Genomic DNA, 26,322 nt, shown 5'->3' with positions numbered 1-26,322 from the left:
TCATTGCCGTTATTGGTCTCCAATTTCCGCGCGAGGTCGAAAAGATGGATGGAGGTCTCGTGTGTTGGGAAGCAGATGCCGTATTGATCCACGGGCTCAGAGGAAGGGACTGCTGGGATCCGTGTGATATCCGCTCCGAGGATAAACGTGCCGTTCCCAGACCGTCCCCACAGAGGTCTCGCATATCCCGGAAATCCTCCCAATATCAAATCCATTTTAATAGGCATCTGCATTTTTTGGTCTAGCTCTGTAATTCCACTGTCTGGCTGCATCCTGTTTTCTATTGAGGCGTTTGTGCTGAGGCTGTTTCTTTGTCGTTGTTGACCGACTGAAGGGACAGTTAGTGGAGTGGACGGACAGAGGAGAGTGTGAAAGACCCGAAAGGCCTTTGTTGCGTTTAACTCCATTACATATCAGGCTTTTCCGAAGAGTCTTAGTTAAAGTAGATTTGGCAGCCCTCCAGTGCTAGCACAAAATATGTGGTCAGTCGCGGGTCAGACTACAGAGCTGCCCAGCGCTAAGCTGTCAAGCCACTCTGCTCCGGCATTGGATCTTATACTCCGGTGAGGGTATAGGGTTGCTCATGCTCCCAGATCAGATATTGTTTTTCCCATGCCTGTCCCAGGAGGTGGTTTACTGCTGTTTTTTCCGTGGCATTGTTGTCTGTGACCTTAAAAATAGACACTACAATTCTGACAAGTGATAATGTGTGCTGTCATCTTCTCCGAAAGGGTGTTTAGATTGCTGTTTATGTGTACCCTTAGCAAGCATTCATACAACACAATGCAGGATTGATCAAATACTCGTGTAAGTCTTGCCACAAGCCCTCAGCGGGAGAGGATAAATGGAATAAATCTGGGAAGATGAGCCCTTCCAATTCAGTATTGTTTCCTTTCCTGTGCAGGGGGAAATTTGTATTCATGTTACATGCCAAAGCAGTCTCCCCACAGCACAAAACATATTGAATGTCAAATCAAATAATTATCCCAGCAGCGCACACCTACAATTAAGCCATAAGGAAGCTCTGAAGACAGAAACAAATCATACACCCCTCTGTAGATAATGGTTCTGAAAGAGGATTCGGGTTTGGTTGCAAAATGGGAAGAGAAGGAAGTCAGCTGAATGTAACCAGCTGTGCATTCTTTTGAACTGGAGCCGAAGCATTTTTTGTTCAAGGTTATAGATTTGTTGTGGATTCTGGAGGCATAAGAGCTACCAGGACACCTACACAGAGATGTTTTCTTAAAGCTGACTCCATAAGAGTGCATTTGGAAAATGTATTCCTATTCTGTTTTTGAGCTCAATCTGGTTTGATAATATGTTTTTGTGCTGGATGAAATACTAGTTGATGTGGCAAACGAATAATAATCTTTCATTTCAGTCCAACTAAGGATTTGGTTTGTATTTGTCAGATAGGCTAGTAAAACTCTCAACTCCTAGTTTTGGTCACTGTGGTCCTTAGTCTTGGGGTCTTTTGGCAGCTTAGCGGTCTGTTCCCTGTCCACTCGACATAGTGACAATGGAGCAGACAAGGCTCCTCAGACATTAAAGCGTTGACAAAGCCCTGCTCAATATTTAATCATTCTAATGGCGGCTTTGGAGATGACCTGCTCCTCTGCAAAACAGATAACAGATCGGCTCGGGGATTGGCCTGGTCCGTAATCTCCTGAGGGAAGTCGCCCACTGCCACACACTCATCTCTACCCCCTCTGCAATTCTCAAGTCGTATCATTATTTATTTACTCTAAATGTTAATGTCTTTTTTTTTTTTGAAGTGGAGATAGTCATTTACTATTTTATAGGGGATACTTTGTGTGAAATGTCATTTAATAGTTCTCTTTTTTACAAATCCTGTTATCCTGCTATTGAAGACCAAAGGCCATACTTGGTATATGCAGATATAAGGAATACAGACAGCTGATGGTAGCTAGGTCACACCTGCAAAACATAGTCAGTATTGTATTCTAGAATCAGGAGTCTAATCTTCTGGTGCAACCTCAGCCATAAGCAGGCTCTAAACCCTAAGAACTAGAGAGTAGACTGTGGGTACACTATGAGTAGCATCCAGCATTCCTAGCCCCCTTTGCCTTGTACTCGTCCTGCTCATTCAGATGTGAATCAGACAGACATCTCTCCCCTTGTACACAACCCCACCCACTTATCATGACCCATCCCCCACCTCAGCCGCTGCGCTCCTCTGTTCGTGGGCAGTCACCATTAAAGGGAAACTGGGCCATCTCTGGACCTTGGGGATACTCCTCGCCGCCAAAGCAGCGGCATAAATATGCAGAGACTTCTGCAGTGTTTGGGCTGGCTTGCCACTGCCAATTGTGTCCAGTGTGCACACAGCCATGGGCAACTCAACCCCAGAAACCCCAACCCCCCCCCCCACACACACACACCACCACCATCCCCCCATTCCAGCTATGCCATTCCTTCACCTTGCTCTCCATGTGGGTCTGTAATCTCACAAAGGTTTCAGGCATATTGTGTCTGTCTCCAGCTTCCAGTCTGGCACATAGTGATGTGGGATCGCGCGCTCAAATACAGATGTGAGGCGCTGGGTGGCCCTGCCGGAGCGTGTGAGATTCTCCCCGTAGGCCATCTGATTGGGCCGTTGCCCTGGCCTTCGGCGCCAACTCTGCCATGCTGCCTTCTTAATCCCATCAAAGACTTGCGCTGTTGCCAATCCGGGCTCCTCCGTGGTGACGCTGTTGGCAAAAGCGATGTGCCAGGGTGATGGTATTGTTCCTGCTGACAGGTGCTAAAATGCTGCCCTCTCACTCTCTCTAGAGGCACATCAGTCGGGGTGGCCAGAGTGTTACCTGTCTGCGCAGATTAGGGCACTACAATACATGCCCAGTCTGATTTTATAATGTCCCTGTTTTACTCATCTGTTTCATACTGAGTTACACCATTTTATCAGACAGTGTTAAAGCAGAGGTCAGTAATCAAGGATCTTTGATATCCCCCTTATTCTTGCTGCTAATGTATTTACATTTAGTCATTTAACTGATGCTCTTATCCAATGTGACTTGCATGTTATTTTTTCTAGATAGGTGTGATGCAAATTTAGTACTGTGGTTGTTCATTCAGGGCCTTTATGATTTTGGGGTTGACTTTTTCCATTTTTATGTTTGTGTTCTTTCTTATGTTACATGTAATGTAATTTTATTCAGATAATGAATACAAATCAGCTAAACACTCTTTCTTTTTTTTCCGTCAGGGCATCATCCAGAAGATTGTGGACATCCACAAGGTGAAATGTGTGGCCTGTTTCGGGCTGCGCCTCAGCCATGTGCAGTCAGGCGAGGTGCACTGGCTCCACCCGGACATGGGCGTGTCCCACGTGAGGGAGAAGTACGAGCAGAACAGGCCTCAGGATGAGTGGAGGTGAGTCTCTCCTCAGCACCCCCCATGATGTGGTGATTAATACGCGTGAACTTGAGATCATCTTGATTGATTGACTAAATGGGTGACGGGACATTCATTCACTTGCTTTGCAGCTCTGCATTTGTTTGAGCTCGTGTGCTCCCTGGGAATTGAACCCTTGATCTTTGTGTTCGCACCTTGCACTACGAGTTAAGACACAGGAACACATGACCCACATGGCTACGCTATTTAGCTGTATTAGCGCAATAAATCTGTGTGGGACCATAGAGTTGGGGTAGTAGGAGGTAGAAGGAGAGAAGGCCTCCTGTTGTTTGTTTTCTTGTGTGTCGCGTCAGGGGTTGCCCTGGGGATGGATTGAGACGTCTAATGCCGAAACGGTCAGGAGACGAGGATTAGCGAGATTGAGTGACAGACTTTTGAGTCAGCCAGCATATTTGCATTGTGTTTGTTTTGTATGTTATGTGAGCATGCATACACTTTAGGGGACTTTGTGTGCCTGTCTGGGCACGTCGATCAAAAACAAACACTGGGGGGTATACTCTGAGCCTGCTGAAGTGATGTTAGCATGCTGATGCTAAATATTTTCTGAAGTTCAGGACTCCACAAAGGAATGCTAATGAATTACAATGGGCTAAGTTGCTAGGCACTAGGGCACTGCATTTATGTTTATGCATGAGATTTCCATCAGAAAGCTAATGCGACATTGCTAAAGCTAACGCTACCCTAGTGGGACTGATGGCAATGGTGGAACATCCCGGGCTTGGGTAGGGGGTGGCGTGGTGGAAGGGGCAATCGAGTAGATGAGTTACAACCCCAGAGACTCCAATACTCTGCTGCACAGATGGCAGTATAAGTCTCTCCTCTTCTTCTTTCTCTCTTTCTCCCCCCTTCGTCTCTCTTTTTCTCTCTTTCACTCTGTTGGCTGGGTGTCAAACAATGCAACCCTAGTTTTATGGACTACAGACTTTTTTCAGAAGTCCTGGTTGGCAGATGTCACTGACTGTTAATCTCACTATTCACTTTTATGATCTCTCTCTGCTTGGTGTTGCACATGCTTTACAGGCAAGGCAGACCATATGGGTCATCCAAGAGAGACAATGCATGAGCTAACTGTTCAGTCCCCTGCTAAATGTCTGCAGAAAGCACATGTCTCCATAGCTGGCATGTTTGAATGCAGCAAGGGTCTATCATGGGATTTGAGAGCATTGTTTTTTTTTTCAATCGAAATGAATGGGTCTTTCCATTTAGCTCTGAAATGACTGTTTGGGAACTACCTCTCTCATCTCTTAATGCCAGGCTTGAGGGGCTTTGTGGGGTGCCTTTGAGCCTCCCCCATCCCCTCACAGCCTCACAAACAGATACAGAGCTAGCCTGATTGGGTTAAAATGCAAAAGCCTTTTTTGGGGGAGGAGGGGCGGGGGGGTTAACACTCACAAAATGCACAATAGGCCGATCTCTAATCCCTGAGGAACAGAGGTGGGATGCGGAAATCACTTCTTGCCACACTGGCTTGTTAAAGCTGCTATGGCCTCTTGCCGTCAGACTGTCTTCCAGACTGCCTTCTAGAACCTTCATCTGTTTTCAAAGAAAAAGGGCTGACATCTCTTTTTTTGAAGGGTTGTGCTTAGGCTTATCTCCAGTTGCTGTCCATATGTGTGTTATGAAACAGCGCTCTAAAAGCAAACCCACACAGTGTGAGGATTTAAACAGCGCTTAAACTCCCAGTGGAAATGGATGCAGCATGTCTTGTGGGAATGAGAGCAATTTGCTGTTTGTTCCTGCCTTTGTGTTTTGTCCATTGTTTTGTTCCTTACCGATCATGAGTCATGATCAGGGTTCGTACTGTACAGTAAATGAAAAGAGGAAAAGAAGGCATTTGCCCTAATAATTCCTATGCTGGAGGTTGAAATTGAACAGAAAGAGCAGGGAAGAGAAGGGATCTCATATCGCCTAGAATGTCTTGCCAAGGCCCCTTTGGCGTGAAGGATCTCCGATTTAGCTGCAAGGCAGAACTGTCTTTTATTGATTAATGTATTTAGGGGCATTTGGGATGACATGGTGCCTTGCAATGGGAAGATTAAGTTCACCACCATCTCCCGATGAGGTCTCCGCTCTGTCAGCTGCGCAGTATTTGTTTTGGATTGCGGCAGGACCGTCTTTTGCTCATACAAAATTGCGCCGTTGTATGCCATCCAGTGTCTAATTTCTCTGTACTACCAAAAATACGAAAAGTTGCGTAGCTCTAAGCTCTATTTTTCCCCTCACTTTCTCTTTATATTTTCTTTATTTCCTACTCCCCCCCCCTCCACCTCTCTCTCTCTCTTCACTTCTTTTTCTTTTGCTCATGCAACAAAGGGCCATGTTTGATGAGCTTCAGGGAAACTCCTGCAATCAGATAAGCTGTGTGGGTGTGTGCGTGTGTGTGTGTGTGTGTGTGTGTGTGTGTGTGTGTGTCTCTGTCTATTAGTGTGTCTTGAGGAAGAATGTATGAAACATGGTCTGGCTCGTGCCCGTGACACACAAACCTCAATGAGGAGGAGAGAGCAGAGAGAAGTCTCTCATGTTCAGCCCCGTGCTCTCTCTCCGCCAGGACATGTCCGTGGCATGATGTCATCTCCCTCAGACAGCCCCTCAAGAGCTGAACGCGGTCAGAGAGAGAACGACCACTCGTGTTCAAACATCTGACAGACAGCCTTTTATTATTTTCTCCTCTTTGTTTGTGCCCTTATGGAAGATGTTATCAGGTGTGAGTTGAGGTCATCGTACTAAAGGATGATTAACCCTGTTAGCACTCTTTCATAAAAGGGGAAATAATGAGAGTAGGCGGTTCCCTGTGAGCAGTGGGATTTAGCGTTGGGGAGTGCAAGGGGGGGTTATACTCTCAGGACCTAATGGTTGGGTATCTATGTACCGTGACTCGTACTTTTTAGTGTCTTCAAAGTGGATCAAAGGGGCAGAGTGTCACTGTTAATGGACCCCCCAGGGATGACATAGAGATGCCCTCCTCTGTCAGTAATCAGTAATCCTAGACGACACTAACATCTGTGATGATGACCACTAAATGTATCATGCCAGAGTAGGTGTTTGTCCACCCCCCCCCCTCCCCCCCCCTCCTACGCACACACTGTTTGACTTGTGATGACGTCAGGGCCTGTCTGGTCTGCTTTTCTCAAATGGTGTGATGTCTGTCTGCAACGCCAGGTGGTACAGGTAGCAAACACTGGTCCGCAGGCTTCCAAAAGTAGTCGACATCCTGGAGGATAACGAGCCTTTATTGTATTGATCGGTTTTCAAGGCTGCACAAAGTAATTCGATTAACCCCTGTTTTTACCCCGGCTACTGCACAGGCATGTCTGCCCCCCCCACCCCCACCCCAAAACCCCGGAGCCATAATTCACTCTAACACCGCTCAGTGCACGGTGGGACATGAAAAGCCATTTGTTTGTGTCAGAGCACAGTTGATGTCCAATCTGATCAGAGTGTAATGTGATTGGGAAGCTCAGTGGATGGCTGTCTCGTGGGCCGAGTGGAGTTGCCATGCGATTTGTCCAAGAGTCGATCGGCAGATGGTGGCGTGCCAGTCGGAGTCTAAATGGGAATACGGCGTTGTGAAATGGAACAGCTAGCTGTTGGAGTTTAGTGAGTTATGCGCATCCCAGGGCCAGGTTGTTCTTAATTGTCTGCTACGACACACATCGATTAATCATGTCAATCACACCCTTCCCTTCTCCTGGCATTTCTAGTGCTCTTTGGTCATTTATTTCAGGTTCTCATGTCTTGTCGATACACATTCAGCGGAGCGGTGTTTTGAAAGGAAACAATTAAGGGAACAGCACGAGTATCTGGCTCTTCTGTTGCACCGTAGAGAATCCAGTCATGTCCGCAGGCTGTTTGCTCTCCTCCTCCTCCTCCTCCTCCTCCTCTTCTCTATCCTCTCCTCTCCTCTCCTCCGCTCTGTTGATCGCCTCCATACTACGCCTGCCTCTCATCTGGGCCCACTCTCCAAAAGGAAGCACCGGGCGAATGGGAACATGTGTTGTCTGTAAAGTCGAGCATGGAGGCACATGTCTTGCGTTAGTGTGGAACGTCGAGCAAGCCGAGTCCGCTGTTGTCCTCTTTTCCCCGGGGTCGGTTTTTCCGTCCCTGATCGGGGTCTCCTGGCCTGGTGTAAGTTTTGTGGTTTGTTTTTCTTCGGTTAACCTTTGAACCCCAGTAATGCAGGTGCAGTTGCACTAAATCTCCACAGCTGAGTGTTCCCAGCTCTACAAAGAGGGACTTTGAACATGAGTACATGATGAGTAATCTAACCCTCTGCCACTCTTTGTGTCTCCACAGGTATGAGTTACGGATTCGCTACCTGCCAAAGGGATACCTGAATCAGTTCACTGAAGACAAGCCCACACTCAACTACTTCTATCAGCAAGTGAGTTCACACTGACTTGACAACTCAGAGGTCACTCATGGTGCTTTGACTTTGTAGGGTCTAATTTAGAGGTTGCTTGGGAATGAAAAGCTGTTTTTCATACCCAAGTATGAAACAACTTTCAGTTGATGTAAAGACATTGTGTTTTTCATATTTTGCGCCAGGGGCCTGTATCTAGCTCTTCCACAAAAGGGGATTTACAGTTCACCTGAACTCCAGTGCAATTTGTATTTTGAAGTGAAAGCGGTGTGATCTAAAACTAGAAGTAATCCTAATGACTGTTGATGTATCCAAATGCATGCAATTGTTTAAAATGCTAACAATCTGAAAAATTGTGACTAAAAGACAGTTATGTGGCTATTTCCTCTTGAGGGTATGTGTGAATGCTCTGCAAATCTCCATCTCAAATTGCCAACTGTATCCACAGAAGGCTCCATATCCAAACAGCTCACATCAGCCTCAAATAGCGTGATGGATTTATAGCAGAGAGAAAATAACCAAGTTGACAAAAAGATGGATAAGAAATAAATAGTCTGGCTTTCCATTTCTTTCTCTCTTTATGTTGTTGCCTAGTTACAGTGATAAATAAAAGCCACAGGTTCTTTACGTGTTGATAATATCAAAACAGACAAAAGTGGATACATTGTATTACTCAAAGCAGTGCAGGGGTCAGGCACAGGGGGTGTTTCATATTGCATACTGCACCTGCTGTAACCAGAGGGCAGATGAGGGGTGGTGTGTGTGTGTGTGTGTGTGTGTGTGTGTGTGTGTGTGTGTGTGTGTGTGTGTGTGTGTGTGTGTGTGTGTGTGTGTGTGTGTGTGTGTGTGTGTGTGTGTGTGTGTGTGTGTGTGTGTGTGTGTGTGTGTGTGTGTGTGTGTGTGTGTGTGTGTGTGTGTGTGTGTGTGTGTGTGTGTGTGTGTGTGTGTGTGTGTGTGTGTGTGTGTGTGTGTGTGTGTGTGTGTGTGTGTGTGTGTGTGTGTGTGTGTGTGTGTGTGTGTGTGTGTGTGTGTGTGTGTGCAGATGTATGAGGCTAAAAGAATACAAATGTGAGAAAAGACTGTGGAGAGTTATTTCTGTGTCACACAAACTTGGTCATATGTCTTATATGAGCATATTCTGTATTTGTGTGTGTGTGTCTGTTCCTCATTGCTCAGTCTCCAGATGACACTCGGCTGTTTGTCACATCATGTGTCTCTTTGTGTCTGTGTGTGTGTTCAAATGGGACGCTGACTGAGGACATAACGGCCACGCTCGAGCGTAAAAGTCAACATGGCTAAAGGGGGGGAAATTTGTTGCAGTTAACAGCCTGTGTTTTCTTATGCTAACCATAGCTCATCACCACCACAAAAAGGGCTATTTGGAAGCACTCCCCTGTCACTGGTGTGGGTGTTAGATAGACCTGATCTCCCAGCAGGTGCTTGCAAAGCTTTCATGCACAAAGCTAGGCCTATAGAGGGCGGTGGGTTTAAAAGCTGTTTAGATTTACTGTCAGCTGCACTCGGTGGGACGTGGGACTTTAAAGGCCATTGTCTCCCTGCAGCAGCCTTAGGCATCTGCGCACTCTTTCATTCCATGCATTCTGTCTTTCTTTTGCTCTCCTTTTCTTTCCTCCTCTCTGAATCAGTGTGTCTCTCTGCCACTCTGTCTGTTCCCTCTCTCCATCGTACGTCTCATTTGTCCCTAATGGTGGCTTGCACAGTGGGTGACTGCCGAGGCGGACATCCTTGGTTCAGAAAGTAAAAGTCCTGCCAAGTATTTGATCCAACCAACCAGCTCATCCTAATTAGCAGCCAGGTAGATCAGATAATTAGTGATATCACCTGTGTTAAATGCACAGGTAGAAAGAATATATGGCAGGAGTTTTACTTTCTGGACCCGGGATGTCTGCCTCTGGCTGACTGTCTCAGACGATCAAGCGTTTGTGTTCATGTCTTTCCAGTATTCCTCTTCCACTCTCTTGAAAGTTGAGTGTTCTGGCGCATAATGGCTGCCGTGCATCACCCAGGTGGCCACTACACATTGGGGGTGGTTAGTGAGGTTCCCCCTTCACTGCTTTGGGTGTCCTGAAAAGCGCTATATAAATGCAGTGTGTTGTGTTGTTGATGAAAGCCTTGTCTGTATACTCAAACGATTACTGTCCGTAATATTCAGAAAGATTCGGTATAAACAGTTTGCTGTAGTTCATGTTTGTTATTTCCAGTTAGTACTTTTTTAAAATTCCTTCTTCTGTTCGACATGCAGATCAGGGCATGAATCATTTATAGACCAAAGGCCTTGATGAGGAAGCTTGTTTTGATGATGATGTGTCATGACCACCTCCTCTGTAGTTCCACTGAAGTGTGTGACTTGGTTACCCCATGTGTCAACCCGCAATGCTTTCCAGAAGCAGCTGGAACTTTGACTGCTATTGACATGAAAAATAAAACAGCTTTTTGGATCTCTGTCTTCCCTTAGGTGAGGAATGACTACATGGTGGAGTTTGCCGATCAGGTCGAGCAAGACATTGCACTTAAGCTTGGATGCCTCGAGATTCGGTGAGTGCCTGACCATCTTCATATATCTGTATGTCTCAGTATGAAGAAATACAAAATACATTTGCATTGTAATAAAGCTGCAATGATGCCTGTAATGTCTCATTTAATCCTACATGTGTACTGATGTAGACCTGTTTATTTCGATTGCAGGAGGTTCTTCAGAGAAATGAGGGGAAACGCCCTGGACAAGAAATCAAACTATGAACTATTAGAGTAAGTATTACTTTCATTCTATTGTTGCCAGCTCAGTTACCCTTCCTATCTAAAGTAATATCGGCAGTACATATCACAGCTTCCTCTTAAATCCAAAGTCTGTCTCTATCAAAGCTTGGTTGTCCAGTTTACTGGGGGCATATGTAATACAAAAGCACTTGTCTGTTGCCTATCGCTTGAGTGATTGATCGGTGTCCAGGTCCACAAACATCTTGAATCCTGAAGAGGCAGATGAGTTGCATTCTTAATGCTCGAGAGACCACTGCATATTGACCATAGGTGTAATTAGCATGTAAGGAGGCCATTCCAGAGTGGTCAGCGAGCGCATACTCTCTCCAGGCGGGAGATCTGGTAGAGGTCAGAGGGGAGCCTTAGGTTTACTAGCTCAGATGAAGATGGCCAATTAGAATCATACTCTCGGGGTTCTCTCGCACTCATTAGTGAAAGGGCACTGGTCTCACTTTGTTGATTCTTTCTTTCTTTCTCTCTCTCTCTCTCCCTCCCTCTCCCTCCCTCCCTCCCTCTATCCCATTGCTTTCATCCCTTGCTCCCTCTTTCCAGATTACCATTGATGTTGTTTTTTTTGTAAACTTCTCACAACAGTTGCCAAATTTTGTAATGAGCAAAGGTGTTTCTCTAAGTCGTAACACCTTGAGATGGATGCGAAAATCCCCATCTCTCACTGTTCCCGTTGACATTCCCGTTCATTAGCAGTCTCCTCGATAAAACCACCAGGGTTCGCAATCCCCACGCAGGCATTGCTATTCTACTCGTGTGCCGTGCGGTGTATGGAACCACGTGAAGTGTTCAGCAGTCATAAGCTCCCAGTGGACACACTTGGAGGCCCTTGCAGAGCTTCCTCCCCCCATGCTGTTTCTCCTCAAGAGTGTCAAGAATTTCTGTCCCCCCAAGTCCTGGGGGAAATTAAAATGTTTTCTTGCCCGGAAGACATGAGGAGTCAAGGAATGGGTCGTATCCATCTCAGCTTAGGCCAGGAAATGTGGTGTCTCAAATGAGTGGCGCGGTTGGTCGGGTGGTGTTGGACATGCATTTCAACAGCTGCTCACTAGACATTACAGGAATGTTATGGGAACGTTATGGAAAATAAACAGGATGCAAGGGATGTGACAAACCTCTGGGCAGTCAAAAAGAAAATCCATTTGTTGACAAGGGTTTGACTTGAAGTATCCTGAAGTATTTGTACACCAGGTGGCCTCGCAAGCTTCTTTCACCTCTGAAAATGATACGTTTGGGTGTTTGTTGACTTTATGAATTATTTCTAAAATGACGGGTAGTGTACAGAAATCAATAAGGTTGTTTACGTCTGATCCATGATCCATCGATCCATTCATGTTGTTTGGTTCTCCATGCGTTTCAGCCGATGGACAAGAATGCGTAGCTTTCAGTTGTGGCCTTCAGGAAGAAATTCAGTCTGATGTGTTTCTAGGGGATCTGGGGGAAAGGTGCTTGGCATGCTAATAGTCTGCTTCCATCGCTAGCGTAGCCTTGTGCTGATTTAATACAGTGTTAAGACTCCCACGCTCCTGAACACTTCATGGACAGGAAAGAATGGTCACCCGTCAGTGCCAGCCTTATGATTCTCTCCACTGTGCAGCAATGAGGAACAAATAATTGCATTTGGCCTGGGCTTCCAGTAAATCCACAAACTAAAAGCTTTGTCGGGGGAGGCCCAAAGGGACAATTACGAGCCACGGAATCTCTTTAACACATTAGAGAGTTGAAATGTCCTCCCAATCTCATTACTCGGCCCAGTCGAAACGCCAGTGAAGCACCGGGTGAAAACTGGGTTTTGTCCTGGAGCACAAAGACCAGCACATAATGAATGTATACCTCCTGCCAGTGTGCGCTCTCTCTCTCTCTCTCTCTCTCTCTCTCTCTCTCTGTATGTATCTTTCTATCTGTTTCTTTCTCTCTATTTTGTGTCACACTCTTTTGCTTTTTCCCACTCTCTGGCTCATTCTTTTCTCCTAGTTTTCTCTCATTCTCTCTCCGCCTGCATTCCAGATTACATCCCCCCCTCCCAATCGCCTCCTCCACCACCTCTCCCCTAGCACCTCAGTGGTGCACGCGTTAACGTTATTTCCAGGTCAGTCCACCAGCACCAAAGACACAGCAACAGCAGAGCGCTAAACTCCCCAAGGGAGGACCTGGCCAGAGCCTGTCAGTGGTCACCAATCAGAGTGCGTTCCCAGTCTGAGTGACCGCTACTGCAGCAACCGGCACATAGAAAGGGGCAAAGAGGGGAGGGGCTGAGAACATTGTGGACATCTCGATCACAGATCACGTAGAGTTAGCAAAGCAGGCAGTCGGACAGAGAAAATCAAAGGAGCTGTCGATTTCTGCACTGCATCCAGTGCAGCCTAAAGCAGCAGCACCACTACTATTCTGTATTGATGGTACACTTTGATGTTTGTTGTCTCATCCCCATCCAAACTTGTAAACATGCGTGTCTCTCACTTGGTGTAATAAAGCTTCCGGATGAATTTGCTGGAATGCCATGGCCCGTTATGCAAGTTTACTGTTATGCAAGTAATGCCACGGTCACTTATGAAATGTTAATGCAATAGTGTCGAGGTTCAGATTTAACAAGCGCCCCTTTTTTCGCTGATCGCGAATGATGAAACGATTGCAGCAGAGAGGGAGATTTATTGGCCTCGTAGCTGCAGTTCCCGTTCAATCCTTGGCTCTGTAAAAGATTGCTCGGGTCCCACACAGTCCTCTTTAAGTCATTCATCAATTTCTCATCAGCGGTGCGCTAACACGTGCGTGTGTGTTTGTGTGTGTGCCTGTCTGTCTGTGTCTGTTTCCATGGCTAATGGCTCAGTACCCAGCAGAGCTATTGTGAAGCTCCCTAGCCTCCAAAGTGGTCTCTTTAATAATCCTTTGCTATCTGATAAAAGCACAGTAGTAGCCTCAAGCTAATGATCGCTTTCCTTTTGAGATTGCCTCTAAGCCTGACATTGCAAATGGCCCATTGTCCTCCAGGATGTGTTCCTTCATCTCATCCCCATTGTTTTAATATCCTCATCTCCTCTGACGTCCTTTTCAAAATGGTTTTCATTTTGTTTCTCAGGAAAGACGTGGGCCTCAGAAGATTCTTTCCCAAGAGTTTGCTGGATTCCGTGAAGGTGAGTTCCATGAAGAAATCCAGACCGCCATGTCAAATGTATTTCCAACTTGGACAGGCCGACTGCAGCGGCGGTAGACATTTTTTCCAGCTTCTGTTAGAGTTCAGGCAGTTTAGAGGGCCAGCATCTCGTACAATAATCAAAGGGTAGATTGACTATGTTGTTTTTCAGGAGAAAGGGGCCTTGGTTCTGATCGATTGCTCTTCCTCTGAGGGCTCCCTTTAGCCCCACATGCATCTCTGCATCTCTGCATGGTGTATCAGGCGCTGCAACCTTGGGAAGGCTTGGCCTAGTTTTGCCCCCCTCCTCTCCCTATACACACACACACACACACACACACACACCACCTCCACACACACACACACACCACCTCCACCACATTAGCCTGTAGGGAGAGGGCCCGAGCTGAATGACCCCAAACACATGTGTAAACACACACGTACGCATGCGTGTCTCTTCTGTGCTCACCCCCATCTGTCAACCCTGGCCCCAACATTTCCGCACCAGGAGAAGCCATCCAAACATTGCACTGAACACTGAAGCGTTTTTTTATTTTATTTTTTTTAAATAATTCCTGGAAACATTTTTTTGTGGGTGGGATTTCACTTTCCAAGGTGTGTATGTGTGTGTGCCAGGTTTGTGTGTGCGTGTGCGCGTGCGTGTGTGTGCGTGCATGTGTGTGGGCCTGATGTGGGTGATTAATTCACGGCACACGCAGGGGTGTGGGGGTCTGTGCTAGGAGTTCAGTGAGCTGTGTGTGTTTAAAGTGAGGCCTGCTGCTAACCTAACACCACAAAGCCACAGAGAGCGAAAGCAAGGGGACAGATGCTCCGTCTGTGGGGTGGGGGTATCTCCTGACCCCCAAGGTCACCATTAAACCCTCTCCTTCTCTCCATCCTCCCCTCCCCCGTCTTACTAAGGGGCAGAGCAGGCTGCTCCCTCGTGTCCCCCTTCACCAATCTGCCCCAGATATCACCCCCTAGACTGCTGTTTGCAGAGGAAAAACATGTGCAGCTTTCATTAAAAAGAGCCTAGCTGCAGACCTCCACTCCCTAGCACTACCACATGTCCTTACCGACACACGTGTGGCTAGCATGTTGCGTTAGCGAATAGCAGCGCTTGCATTAGCTCGCATCCCTTGGGAATTTCATCACACCTCCAGTTATAGGAGGTTTCGGGTTGAATCCATAATTTAGTAGCAGAGGAACGAAATGTAGCTCCACTGCTAGAGAAGATAGAACCACCAAAAGAAAGATGCGTGAATCTTAGAAAAAGAGCTTATCGTGTTGATTTTTATAATGATTAAAAATGCCATGGTGCATCGAAGCAGCTCATATTGTATTCATATTTGTTGGTCTAATATGATTATTCTCGCTATTCACTCCACTGGACAGCAGTGTATTACCTGACAGATGGTGCAAGGAGTGTAACTCAATCCAAGCCTAATCAAATTAGGCAATTAAAGAAATGATGTATCACAGAGTGGTGACATTTCTGCAATTAACACTCTCGCCCTACGCCTAAGGGTGCCATTATTAGCGCTAAAGAAGTGTTTCTCGCATTGGCAAAGACTGAGGAAAATGTGTCTATGGTTGTTTTCTTTCTCAGCAGAGTATTTTATTGTGCAGTTAAACAAAGCACCTGCACTGATGTACGCAAATGGGGTGTACGTAAGAGGGTCTGGGAGATGGCTCAGCTTAGGTTTCAGTGAGTTGCTGCTTGAGTCATTGGCATTCTTACTCAGCCCATGTACCGACAATTTTTCCCATGATTCCAGAGGGGCGATGAGCGCAAAGATACACGGTGGAACTTCCTCTCAGGAAGGGCGGGGGGACCCGGAGATTACGGCTGTCGGCTCGTTACCAGCTCCCTCGATAACCGTGTGTGTGTGTGTGTGTGCGTGCGTGCGTGTGCGTGTGTGTGTGTTTTTGTCCATTCCTGAAATACCACCAATCCCTTCAATTACTCTTGTTCACGGAGCACACACGAGGGGGGGAGGGAATGATTGGAAGAGTGCGGAGCAAAGTGTCCCAGAAACGGGGGGTGGAAGAGGAGGGCTAGAAATCTGTCTTCTCATATTGACGTGATTTCCTCTCATAGGATTACCTCCTCATATTAGTACTCCAATAATCTCTGAACCAAAGCGTATTCCTCGACAGTAGATAGATAGATAGATAGATACCTTATTCATCCCGAGGGAAATTTTAGAAAAGTTATAAAAGACTAAAAAAAGACATAACATATGGAGCTACTGAAAAGGTTGCCACTCGCATCGGTGCCAGTAGCCAGTTTCCCACAGACCAACTGACCCATAGAGTGGCTATTGTTGAGACCACCACTGGAAGAGCAGGGAGGCTGTGCATTTCTCCAAATTAAAGGTTTTCTAAGTGCTGTGATAATGCCACGTTAAAAGCTCAATCAAACAGTTGAGCTTGGCAGGCGCTTGGCACTTTTGTTCTGAAAAAGCTGGCAGATTGATTTGACTTCAACTCCAGGTGGTTAATTTGATTAGCAAGTGTTCCCGCCATCACGAGACATTTCCCTCAGCTGTCGTGAAAGTCTGTTATGGATTTTTGTTTAAGTCGACAACACCCACTTTTAAGCATGCTCACTGTGTAAGCATTGACCCGACATGGCCTTCAATAAGGCTTTGTTTTGCATGTGAGAACACGGGCTTAGTTGTGTCATATCCTCCACGTGCTCATAACTGATAAGATAATCTCAGGCAGGCCATTAATCAAGAGTTATTGAATTCTGTTATCACCCCCCCCCCCCCCCCCCCCATCCTCCTCCTCCTTCTTCCGGCACACATAACCCATCGCCTGGGTTATTTGTTGTCTTGGTGATGGAGCGCTTTTTAATGTGGTTGTCCAAGTCGATAATATGATTTAACATGCGACACACTCTTCTCTTCCCAGCATAGGCTTGGTGCGGTGGCGGGTAAGGGTCTCGATGTGCTGTGTGTGTGTGTGTACGTGCCTCAGGCCCCTAATGAATGTGTCTGGCTTTTTCCCCTCCTCTCAGGCCAAGGCACTGCGCAAACTGATCCAGCAGACCTTCAAGCAGTTTGCCAACATGAACGATGAACAGAGCATCCTAAAGTTCTTTGAGATCCTGGCACCGGTCTACAGATTTGATAAAGAGTGTTTCAAGTGTGCTCTTGGGGTAAGAGAATGCAGTAATTTTTCCAAATTTCGAATACATATTATGATACAAAGAGTGTGTTCTGAAGAGAGGGCTGCTGTTTAGAAGGGGGAGTTGTATCTGAGGCTTTTGTTTATGGGCTGCACTGCCCTCTGCTGGACAAGTAAGGAATGAATTTGTTCTCAGCTCGTGATGCAAATCTACATCAAACCATGAGTCAAGCCCAGATAATGCAATTATATCCTAATTTTCCAGTGACTATGAAATCACGAAGTATCATCATAGTTCATCAGACTTTTCTGGTTTGTGTTTTGTGTTCCAGTCGAGCTGGGTGATCTCCGTAGAGCTTGCCATTGGGCCAGAGGAAGGAATCAGCTACCTGACCGACAAAGGCTCAACGGTGAGGGAATCTTTAGCAAGAATATCTCCTTGCATGTGTCTCTGTATTTAAACAGTGTGTTTGGATGTTACTGTCTTTCTTAATCTCTGGCACTAAGGGATTTGAGGGAGCCTCAAACAGGAGTGTTACAGATATTTCTTTAACCTACATGATGATTGGGGCATTCGAAGTGACCTGAAAACCCTCTTGTTTAACAAGTTGAAATGTAGTAAAAGTCTAAAACACCTGCCTTTTAAGAGCTGCCAAAATGTTCATTCCTCATACAACCAATCATATGGTAGTTGTTATTGTTCCTCGGTGTGTTTGTGCTGTCATTAAAACCACCATTGCTCCTCATAAAAACTAGATAAATCCAGAATCTTTAACGCTGATTTGTTGTTTGTTTTGCAGCCGACCCATCTTGCCAACTTCACGCAGGTGCAGAGCATCCACTACTCGTGCCTGGACGACAAGGAGCGCAAAGGCATGCTGCAACTCAACGTGGCTGGAGCTGCTGAGGTAGGACACACACACACACACACACACACACACACAGGTAAGAGGACCACTTAAAAGGTCTCCCTCCCATAACCACTGCTGATTGCAACAGTGTTGAGGGACAGATATTTCTTGAATTTCCCCTAGGGATCAATAAAGTATCTATCTCTCTATCTAGATATAGAAGTACTGTATAGAGGACTGTAGAAATGGACAAGTGAGATAAAAGCACTGGTTTGTTGTAAATCACTGGGTCCACTTTTCCACCTGCACCTTGTACCTTATGGTGACTCCACACAGAAATAGTGTTACTACAGGCGCTGCAGGCATATGGTGGGTGTTGATACAGTCAGAACATACAGTATAGCCATAGCATATAATCTGTTTAGCATAGCATATAATCTCTGTTTAGCATAGCGTAGACTGTCTGTTTATGGAGCTCTAGAGACCTTGTGCTAGAATCCATGAGTCTCACCTGCTAAATTATTGATGATTCAACCCTGAGTCACACACTTATTTCAGGCAAAGACATTTATACAATGAAGATAATGGTTAGACTTCATAACACCCCATCACACTGGGTGGAATGATAATATCACAAGTGAACTACAAAACAGTGACAGTGACTCTTGTCATCCATCCATTAAAGATCACTCAATTGTTATTTATTAAAAGGGTTTCTTCTCATCGAACTGGCATGGCATCAGTACCACAAGACATACAACGTTCTGACAACAAAGTTCCCATTCATTTAACAAGAGTAAAATTAAAAGTCCTCATAGCTATGTCATGATTGTTCACAACACATGCATACAAAACACTTTTGCACATTCAGCAAAATAAAATGAGAATAGTAAGCAGCATTAAATAATACAAATATTATGACAAATTAGAGCAATACTCAACATCAGACTGGATGGAATGGAAATATCACAGGTGAATTAAAAAACAGTGTGATGGCACTATTTTTTAAAACGTGCCAAACTTGTTTTCTGCACGTCACGTTTGAATGGGGCACCTGTCAGTGCAACACACTGGTCTGCTAACAGTGGACTCTGGTGTGAAGCCGGCAGCATCTCTCCCCTTCCTCTCGTCCTTGAGCACGTCGGTCACGTCTGGCTGCCCACTGCACTCCTACGACATGCTGACTAAACATTCACCTCTAGCTGCACCTGTCAGTGTCAAGTCACTTATTGATCTGTGGTGGCACACATACACACACACACACACACACACACACGCACGCACACACACAGGCAGCCTGCTTTTAAACAGGCCTGAAATGCCTCTGTGATTGCTCATGATTGGCTCTCACGCTGGGGGAGCAGGACCTGGCAGAGTAGCATTTTCTTCCTGTAAAGAGTGCTGTTTGTCACACTCATGAAAGGGGGTCTTTATCTGTGTGTGTGTGTGTGTGTGTGTGTGTGTGTGTGTGTGTGTGTGTGTGTGTGTGTGTGTGTGTGTGTGTGTGTGTGTGTGTGTGTGTGTGTGTGTGTGTGTGTGTGTGTGTGTGTGTGTGTTGCTGGGATGGATGTTACCAAGGGGCGAGGCTTGAGACTTTCAGTGGAGGGGAGCTATGACTAAGGTGTTTCTCACTGCGATAACACCATCAGACACACTAACTTACACACTCCCTCACACACACACAATTACTGTATATGTAGTGGTGTTTTTGTCCTCCCTGTCTGCTGCAATAAGGGAGGGAGGGTCAGGGAATCTCACTCTGTGAAATGGGCATAGGAGGGAACACACACACTCCCCCTCCCCTGGATGTGTGTGTGTGTGTCTGTGTGTGTGTGTGGGGGGGGGGGGGGGAAGCATGAGTGAGTGTCTGTGTCAGTGTGCGCGTGTGGGTACATGCGGGTTGTGTGTGTGTGTGTGTGAGTGGGATGAGTAGGAGTGTCTGGCGGGGGTGAGGGGGGGGGGGAGTTGAGTTGGCCCCATGCTCGTCTGATGGGAGGGGACAGCTGCTCTCTCTCTCTCCCCCTCTCTCTCACTCTCTCTCTACCCTTAGCAGTTGTAGTGCGGTTGATAATGGCCCTTTGTGGACTCCCCTGTTTTCGCAGCCTCTCACAGTGACCACGCCGTCCTTCCCCATAGCGGAGAACATGGCCGACCTGATAGACGGCTACTGTCGGCTGGTCAACGGCACCGCGCAGTCCGCCATCGTCCGACCCCAGAAAGGTAAGGTAACACTCCACTCGCGTCCCGTCTGGTCTTTACTTTCAGCCCAGGGGGAATCGTTGCCTGTTTATCGCCAGATCTGTTTCTATGGCTACGCTATCTGTGAGTCATCCCACCCCATCCCCCCCCCCCCCCCCCCGGCTATGTGCTGACGGCTGGCTAACTCTAAAAGGCCAGCATTGTCAGAGATTTCTTGCAGCCTGACAGCACTACATGGATCGTAATCTGTTGTTGTGTATTTTTAAAACTCCTCCTGGTTGTATTTGTACTCGCTGCTTGTATTTCTGAGTAGCATGTTTTGGTGGGAAGCGAGAGAGGGTGAGTGAGGTAAAAGAGAGAAGGGGAAAGTGGGAGGAGTAACCTGGGGGTTCATGGTTTCTGTTTTGGCATAGTTGAAGAAGCACTAGCTCCTATCCTAAACAGTGCATCTTTTCTGTTCATCAATATTTTGATAACTCAAGTGTGCTTTTATTACTTCTGACCAACAGAGGGTGAGAGAGCGCTGCCATCAATACCGAAGTAAGTGAAAGCTCAAGTAGTTATACACTCACATATGACACCAAAGTAAATATAGTAAAAAAAATATGCAGATGATCTCGTTATACACACAAACTGTAAAGGATGAAAGGAACAAACTTGGATTCTCCCCCTGAGTGTTGTGAGTGGGCAAACCCCTAAAGCATTTGTCTGAGCTTTTTTTAGACGTTGCCCGGGCACCAAGTATTGTCTGCCCTGTGTTCCTCATTATCAGAAATAGTCTCAGAGACGAGCGAGCGAGCGACTGCACTGTTTCTCCTCATTGCATAACCTAACCCACGGCCTCTCCCACACACAGGGTCGCCAATAACGAGAAGCGGATCGAGGCGGTCCGGACTGGGGTGCGGGCCATCTCTGTGTCAGGTAGGACTGAACTTTGACCTCTGTGGACTCTCTGCTTCCTTGACTATTCTCACATTTCAATTAAATTCAATTTCATTTTATTTATAGAGCGCCAAAACATTACACATGTCTCATGGCGCTTTACAGAGTGTTAGGCAATCAGAGAAAAGGGCTTGGGGAATACTGAACGTGGAAGTAAGAGTTTGAAGAATTAAGAGTGTTTATATCTGTGTCAGTATCAGTAGGCTTAATAGTGTGTGACTTTCTGGAGGTGTTTGACAAAGCTGATGGGGAATTACAGAGCTGTCAGTTCAAAGAAATACTACAATGTTTTTTTTTTTTTTCTCTCTACTTTTTCTTCAAATACTTGTCACGACACTACCGAGACCACAGGGAAGGTGTCAAAATGAGAAATCGCAAGCTAAACGAGAAAGCTAGCAACAGCTGGTGCGAGCTCCAGAAACAGGGACCGTCATATCATTGAGACACACACATACACACACACAAACACACACACACACACACAAATACACACACATGCGGCTCGTGACGCGCAGCGGAATTCTGCACTGTCAGAATCACAAGTGGCCCCACTGCTGCCTCACTGATGAAGGAGAGGGGCTGTGTGTGTGTGTGTGTGTGTGTGTGTGTGTGTGTGTGGGGAAAGTGAGGGGTGGACAGGAGGAGCTGAGGGAGCAGGAGGCGCAGCAGCAGGTGCCAGAACCTCCAGCTGGAGATTGAGGGGGGAGGTGATAAGGGGGGGCTCATAATCCTGAAAAATGCACTACAGCAGCCAGCCAGAGCGCTCCACTCGCTCAAGGAGAAGCACTGCGCTGGGAACGGCCAGGCTGTCAGCGGCACAGCCACGGCTCCCTAACCACAGATGGATTACCCTACACACACGCACACACATACACACACACACATACACACACACACACACACACACACACACACACATACAGACGCGCACAGACAGGAACGCACACAGACACACACACAGACACACACACACACACACACACACACACAGACAGGAACGCACACAGACACACACACACACACACACACACATATACACACACACACACACACACGTGCGCACAGACAGGAACGCACACACACACACACACAGACACACACACACACACAGACACACACACACACACACACAAACACAAACACACACTCGCACTTGCAACTCCCCCAAGCAGAGTGAAAGGCAGTGTGGACAGGGGGATGGGCCAGGTTGGCATTTGTTTCACTGGATGGACAAATGTGCTACTAGAGGAACACCCAGCTGTGTCTCATCTCTCTTGTTTCTCTCCCTCTGTCTGAGCACCATCTCATTCCAAGACCTTTTTTTTTTCTTTCCCTCTTTCGTCAATCTTTCCCCTCTCTCCCCCCCCCCCCCTTTCTCTCTGCTTCCTTATATAACTATTCCCTCCACCCCCACAACCGATGCTCCTCTATTTGTCTCTCTCTTCTCTGATTTTGATCCATCTTTCCATCTCACTTAAATGTCAGAGATGCCCCCCCCTCCACACACACACCCAGAGGGGGGGCCATGTTGCTTAGCTACTTAATGCCACCAGTCCCTGGAGGGGTGGTTGTGGTGGTTGAGGGTGGGGGGGGGGTAGTTAGAGAGAGATAATGGGTCTGATTGAAGGCAGAGCAGCCGCCTGCTGGGGCCTGGGACTGCCCGGGAGGTTGGAGGGGGTCGGACAAGACCTTGTTGAAAGGCCTTGTTTGTGCTCCACGCACGGACTGACGGACGCAGCAGCCCAACGCGGCCCGGAGGGGCCTCGTGAGGAGCCTGTCAGTGAGTCTGTTGGGGGGGCCCCTCTCTCTCTCTCTCTCTCTCTCTCTCTCTCTCTCTCTCTCTCTCTCTCTCTCTCTCTCTCTCTCTCCAGAGAACAGTCGAGGCAGTCATGGACAAGACATCACTGCAAACAGAGGTTACGTAGGGGCTTGTGCAAGACGCCGCAGTGGTCGCAAGGTTTCGGGTTGCGTTGTGTGATGTGCGACTGTGTCATCACTGGAATGAATGAAGCTGGCTTCTGAAAAGCTATTAAGCAACTTTGGGCTGCAGCTTCCAGTTGATTGAAGTATGATTGTTGAATATTTGTCATTGTGTAGTCTGTTACTGGTGCTTTGGCTCAGACTGGACTGGACTGGACTGGAATGTGAAGCATCCACTGCCTGACCAGAGCTGATCACAAGCCGCAGGAAGTGATTTATTTGACTTGGAGTTCCCATATCTGGGCGTGAGAATTGACAATGCAGAAGTTGTTTAGCATTTCCTGTAGGGCTGTAACGATTTACGGTTTCATATCCACGATACTGTGTCGCGGTGTGAAAAGGCAGAATCGCGACACACCCTTTCTAGTGTTTCACGCAACCAGACAGCTGAATTAAAGAGGTAGAGTTGTAATAAAAAATAGTAGGCCTAGGCTATAGGCTAATCTGCATAAAGTGTGCTGTCATAAATATCAGTCATTCAGAAAAATATTTTTATATCAGGATATAAAATAATATATATATTATATTGTAATCCTCTGGTGTTCTAAGGGAGGCTATTAAAATGTTATTTAAAAAATTGTCTAGCCCCCCCCCCCAAAAAAAAGAAAGAAAAATCGAGATTCGTATCGAACCGTGGGTCAAAAATCGTGATTCAAACCGAATCGTGAGGTTGGTGTATCGTTACAGCCCTAATTTCCTGAATCAATTGCGCGCGCACACACATACACACGCACACACAGACACACACACATTTTGCATCGGGTCAATAGCCATCATAACTGAGTGATGATGATAAAGTGAAAATCCATCTCAGGTTAGTGGGGATGATTGTGAGCTGAATATTGTCACAGCACTGCAATGCGTTCCTTTGCCTCAACTGTCTTAGAACGTTTTTAGAATGAGAAGCGAGTGAATTGAAAACATAGTTGATCTATGAAGCATTGGCTGTGATCTGATGTTATGTTCCAGTTTGAGCGAGAGTGTTTGTGTGTGGGGGGGGTTGGGGTTTATGTGCGTGTCGATGGAGTCACAAGGATTCTCGGAAGTGAACAAGGCGTTTTTTCTCTGCCTTTTTAAAAGGAGATTGAAACAGACAATTGTTCTCCTCATGCTATGCTCTGTTGCTACATCTGTCTCTCTCTCTCTCTCGTCCCATCCTCTCCCTCCAGCTCTCATCCTCTTTTTCATCTCTCTCTCCCTCTCTTTCTCTCTCTCTCTCTCTCTTCTCCTCATTTCCCCCCTGAAGACCTAGTGCCTCAGAGTCCTCCCAAGTCGGCTAAAGCCCGGCGCTTTCTCCTTCCTTTCGTCTTCTGCTCCCGTGAACCTTCGCCCAACGGTACCCAGGCTGCCCGGCTGCCTGCTGCTCAGCTTGATTAACTCTAACCACGTGTGTGTGTGTGTGTGTGTGTGTGTGTGTGTGTCACTGCAACTGCCAGGCTGTCTCCCTCTGCTCCCACATGGCAGTTCTCACATCTGCTCCCAGCTAAAGACGCTTGAAATCCCAACGCCACTCACATTACTGGGATAGTAGACATGTTTAGTGTCATATAACAGCTGCCCTGGACAGCTGAGGAAGGTGAACAGTACCTGCACTTAGGTTTTAACCAACTTGCAGCCTAGTTGGGATATTGCCTTGGAGAGTGGCTGGTCACTCTGACACGGGAGGGGGTGGGGGGGGGTCCCTTTTGCTGCTGGTGTGCTGTGGGCTGCGCATGCACATCAAACCACTGCTTCTTCTACTGCTACCTGTGTGTGTGCTACTGCTGCAGCTTGGCCAGTGTCTGCGTGGATGTAGAGTTAGGTGCATAGCAGGCTAACGGCCTAACTGCTCTAAGGTCAGCACAGAGTGGCGGGCAGCACTCCAGTACTGCCGACAGTTCCCTGTAATGCACTGGCACAAGCCTGCACGAGATGAGGTCTGCCCCACAGACTCCATGGGCCTCTGGAGGGGATTTTGATTGGTGAGGTTAAAGGTAGACTGCTCACACACTCCCCCAAAACCGCCCCCCAACTCCCCTCCTATGACATCAGTCGCAGGCCTAAACTGGGTCAGCCAATGCAGGAACAAACAGCTATAAGAAGAAAAACAAAATCAATGCTTAAAAGGCAACTTCACAAACACATCATAGTGTAAGTGAGAGACTATAAAAAAAGAAGAGAAGCTCTTCTCTCTCTCTCTGTCTCTCTCTCTCTCTGTCTCTCTCTCTCTCTGTCTCTCTCTCTCTCTACTTCTACCTCTCTCTCTCTCTCTCTCTCTTTTCCATTGCTTTCACTGGCGTTAGAATAAACACAGTGCAAATGAACAGGAGATGTCAACAAGCTGCGAAAAGATTAAATTAGCCCCCCACCATTTTTTCCCCCTCCTTCTCCCTCTTCTTCTCTTGCCTAGAATACTTTCGCTCACCCGATTGTAGTAAAGCCACCGCCACAAATCAACAGGGTCGCCTTCTCTCTCAGACGTCAATGCTTTTAACACACTTTCACAAACAGCTCCAGGTCGCTTTATCTTTTAATATCGCTCATAAAAAACACCATTTTGTTCCACGTCGCTTCTCACTTGTGAAGGCATTCGCTCTGCGTGTTTTTTTTTTTTTTTAAATGTCTTTGGAGACGGTCCCAGCTTGACGTCCCCAGGGAAACTAAACAGACCTATTCAAGTGTGTGCTATTATTCATTTCTTTTAACCTCCACCTTTCTGGCAAACCAAACTCCCTCGCCATACACCACACCTCCTTGGCCCGCCCTGCCAACAGCAGAATGCAACTACCATTGGCTCCCGTCCCTGTCCATCACAGACCCTCCACAGAGAGCTCGTAGTGGAAAAGCCTAGGTGACCGCCAGTGGCCTGAACCAACATGAACTCCTCGAGGAGAACAATGCTGGCAAGAGTGCTTCCCCCCAAATTCAATAAGCTCCCACACATTCCAGTGGCGGTCTAACTCGATTTCAGGCCAGTGCTGGCCGTTTGAGTGACTCGGCAGCCGGGGGAGAGAAAGGTGAAAGTCAGAAAGCCTAACTCCATTCTAACAGCTTCGAGGCCATGGAGCGTGCTGATCTGCTTCTGTAATCAAGTTAACGTCATATCAGAAACTTGTCATGTTTTTACTGAAATGTTTCTTCATTGCATTAACCTTGTGTCTTATTCCCTCTACACCCCAAACCCCCTCTCCCCATCTCTCTCTTTCTCTCTCCTTTTTGCATGCCTCTCCTTGGACCTGCAGAGGATTGTAGTGGGGATGGTAAAGTGTTGGCTTTTGTAATCTTTTCCATTTCATTCCTTCCCATGACCTGCCACTAACACGCTAGAGCTACTTTTGTTACTGGTGGTGATGGATAGGAAATGTCAGATGTAGAGTCAAGTGTGTAACTGTAGCCTGTGTTTTAAATGTTTTCACTTAATTTAGATTTAATGGGTGTGTGTGTGGGACATGTAGTGTGTGTTGTGTTTAAGTGTTAGTGAGAAGGAGAAAATATGTGTGGTGAGTTTCTATGCTGTGTGTGTG

At 46.8% G+C, this 26,322-nt stretch overlaps 1 protein-coding gene across 3 annotated transcripts in view; it reads left to right on the top strand.

The window, feature by feature from the left end:
- Positions 1-26,322, top strand: part of ptk2aa (protein tyrosine kinase 2aa) — a 58,166-nt gene that overhangs the window by 9,578 nt on the left and 22,266 nt on the right. For 2 of the 3 annotated variants that reach the window (XM_076302110.1, XM_076302109.1), the window contains exons 3-13: positions 3,227-3,393; positions 7,729-7,816; positions 10,272-10,351; positions 10,502-10,564; positions 13,659-13,713; positions 16,738-16,878; positions 17,180-17,257; positions 17,648-17,755; positions 19,801-19,918; positions 20,407-20,437; positions 20,754-20,818. In XM_076302110.1, the coding sequence (XP_076158225.1) occupies positions 3,227-3,393; positions 7,729-7,816; positions 10,272-10,351; positions 10,502-10,564; positions 13,659-13,713; positions 16,738-16,878; positions 17,180-17,257; positions 17,648-17,755; positions 19,801-19,918; positions 20,407-20,437; positions 20,754-20,818 (994 nt within the window). Of the gene's footprint in view, positions 1-3,226; positions 3,394-7,728; positions 7,817-10,271; positions 10,352-10,501; positions 10,565-13,658; positions 13,714-16,737; positions 16,879-17,179; positions 17,258-17,647; positions 17,756-19,800; positions 19,919-20,406; positions 20,438-20,753; positions 20,819-24,065; positions 24,156-26,040; positions 26,059-26,322 lie in introns of all 3 variants that reach the window. The other variant, XM_076302108.1, reaches the window with a different exon arrangement.

This window comes from Alosa pseudoharengus, unplaced genomic scaffold, assembly GCF_046254945.1.
Source record: "Alosa pseudoharengus isolate Yale_2024_CS ecotype anadromous, Long Island Sound unplaced genomic scaffold, YU_APseudo_1.1 YU_APseudo_1.1_scf_23, whole genome shotgun sequence".
Lineage (NCBI taxonomy): Eukaryota > Metazoa > Chordata > Actinopteri > Clupeiformes > Clupeidae > Alosa > Alosa pseudoharengus.
The sequence above is the reverse complement of the archived record's forward strand: the minus strand, read 5'-3'. Positions and strand labels throughout refer to the sequence as shown.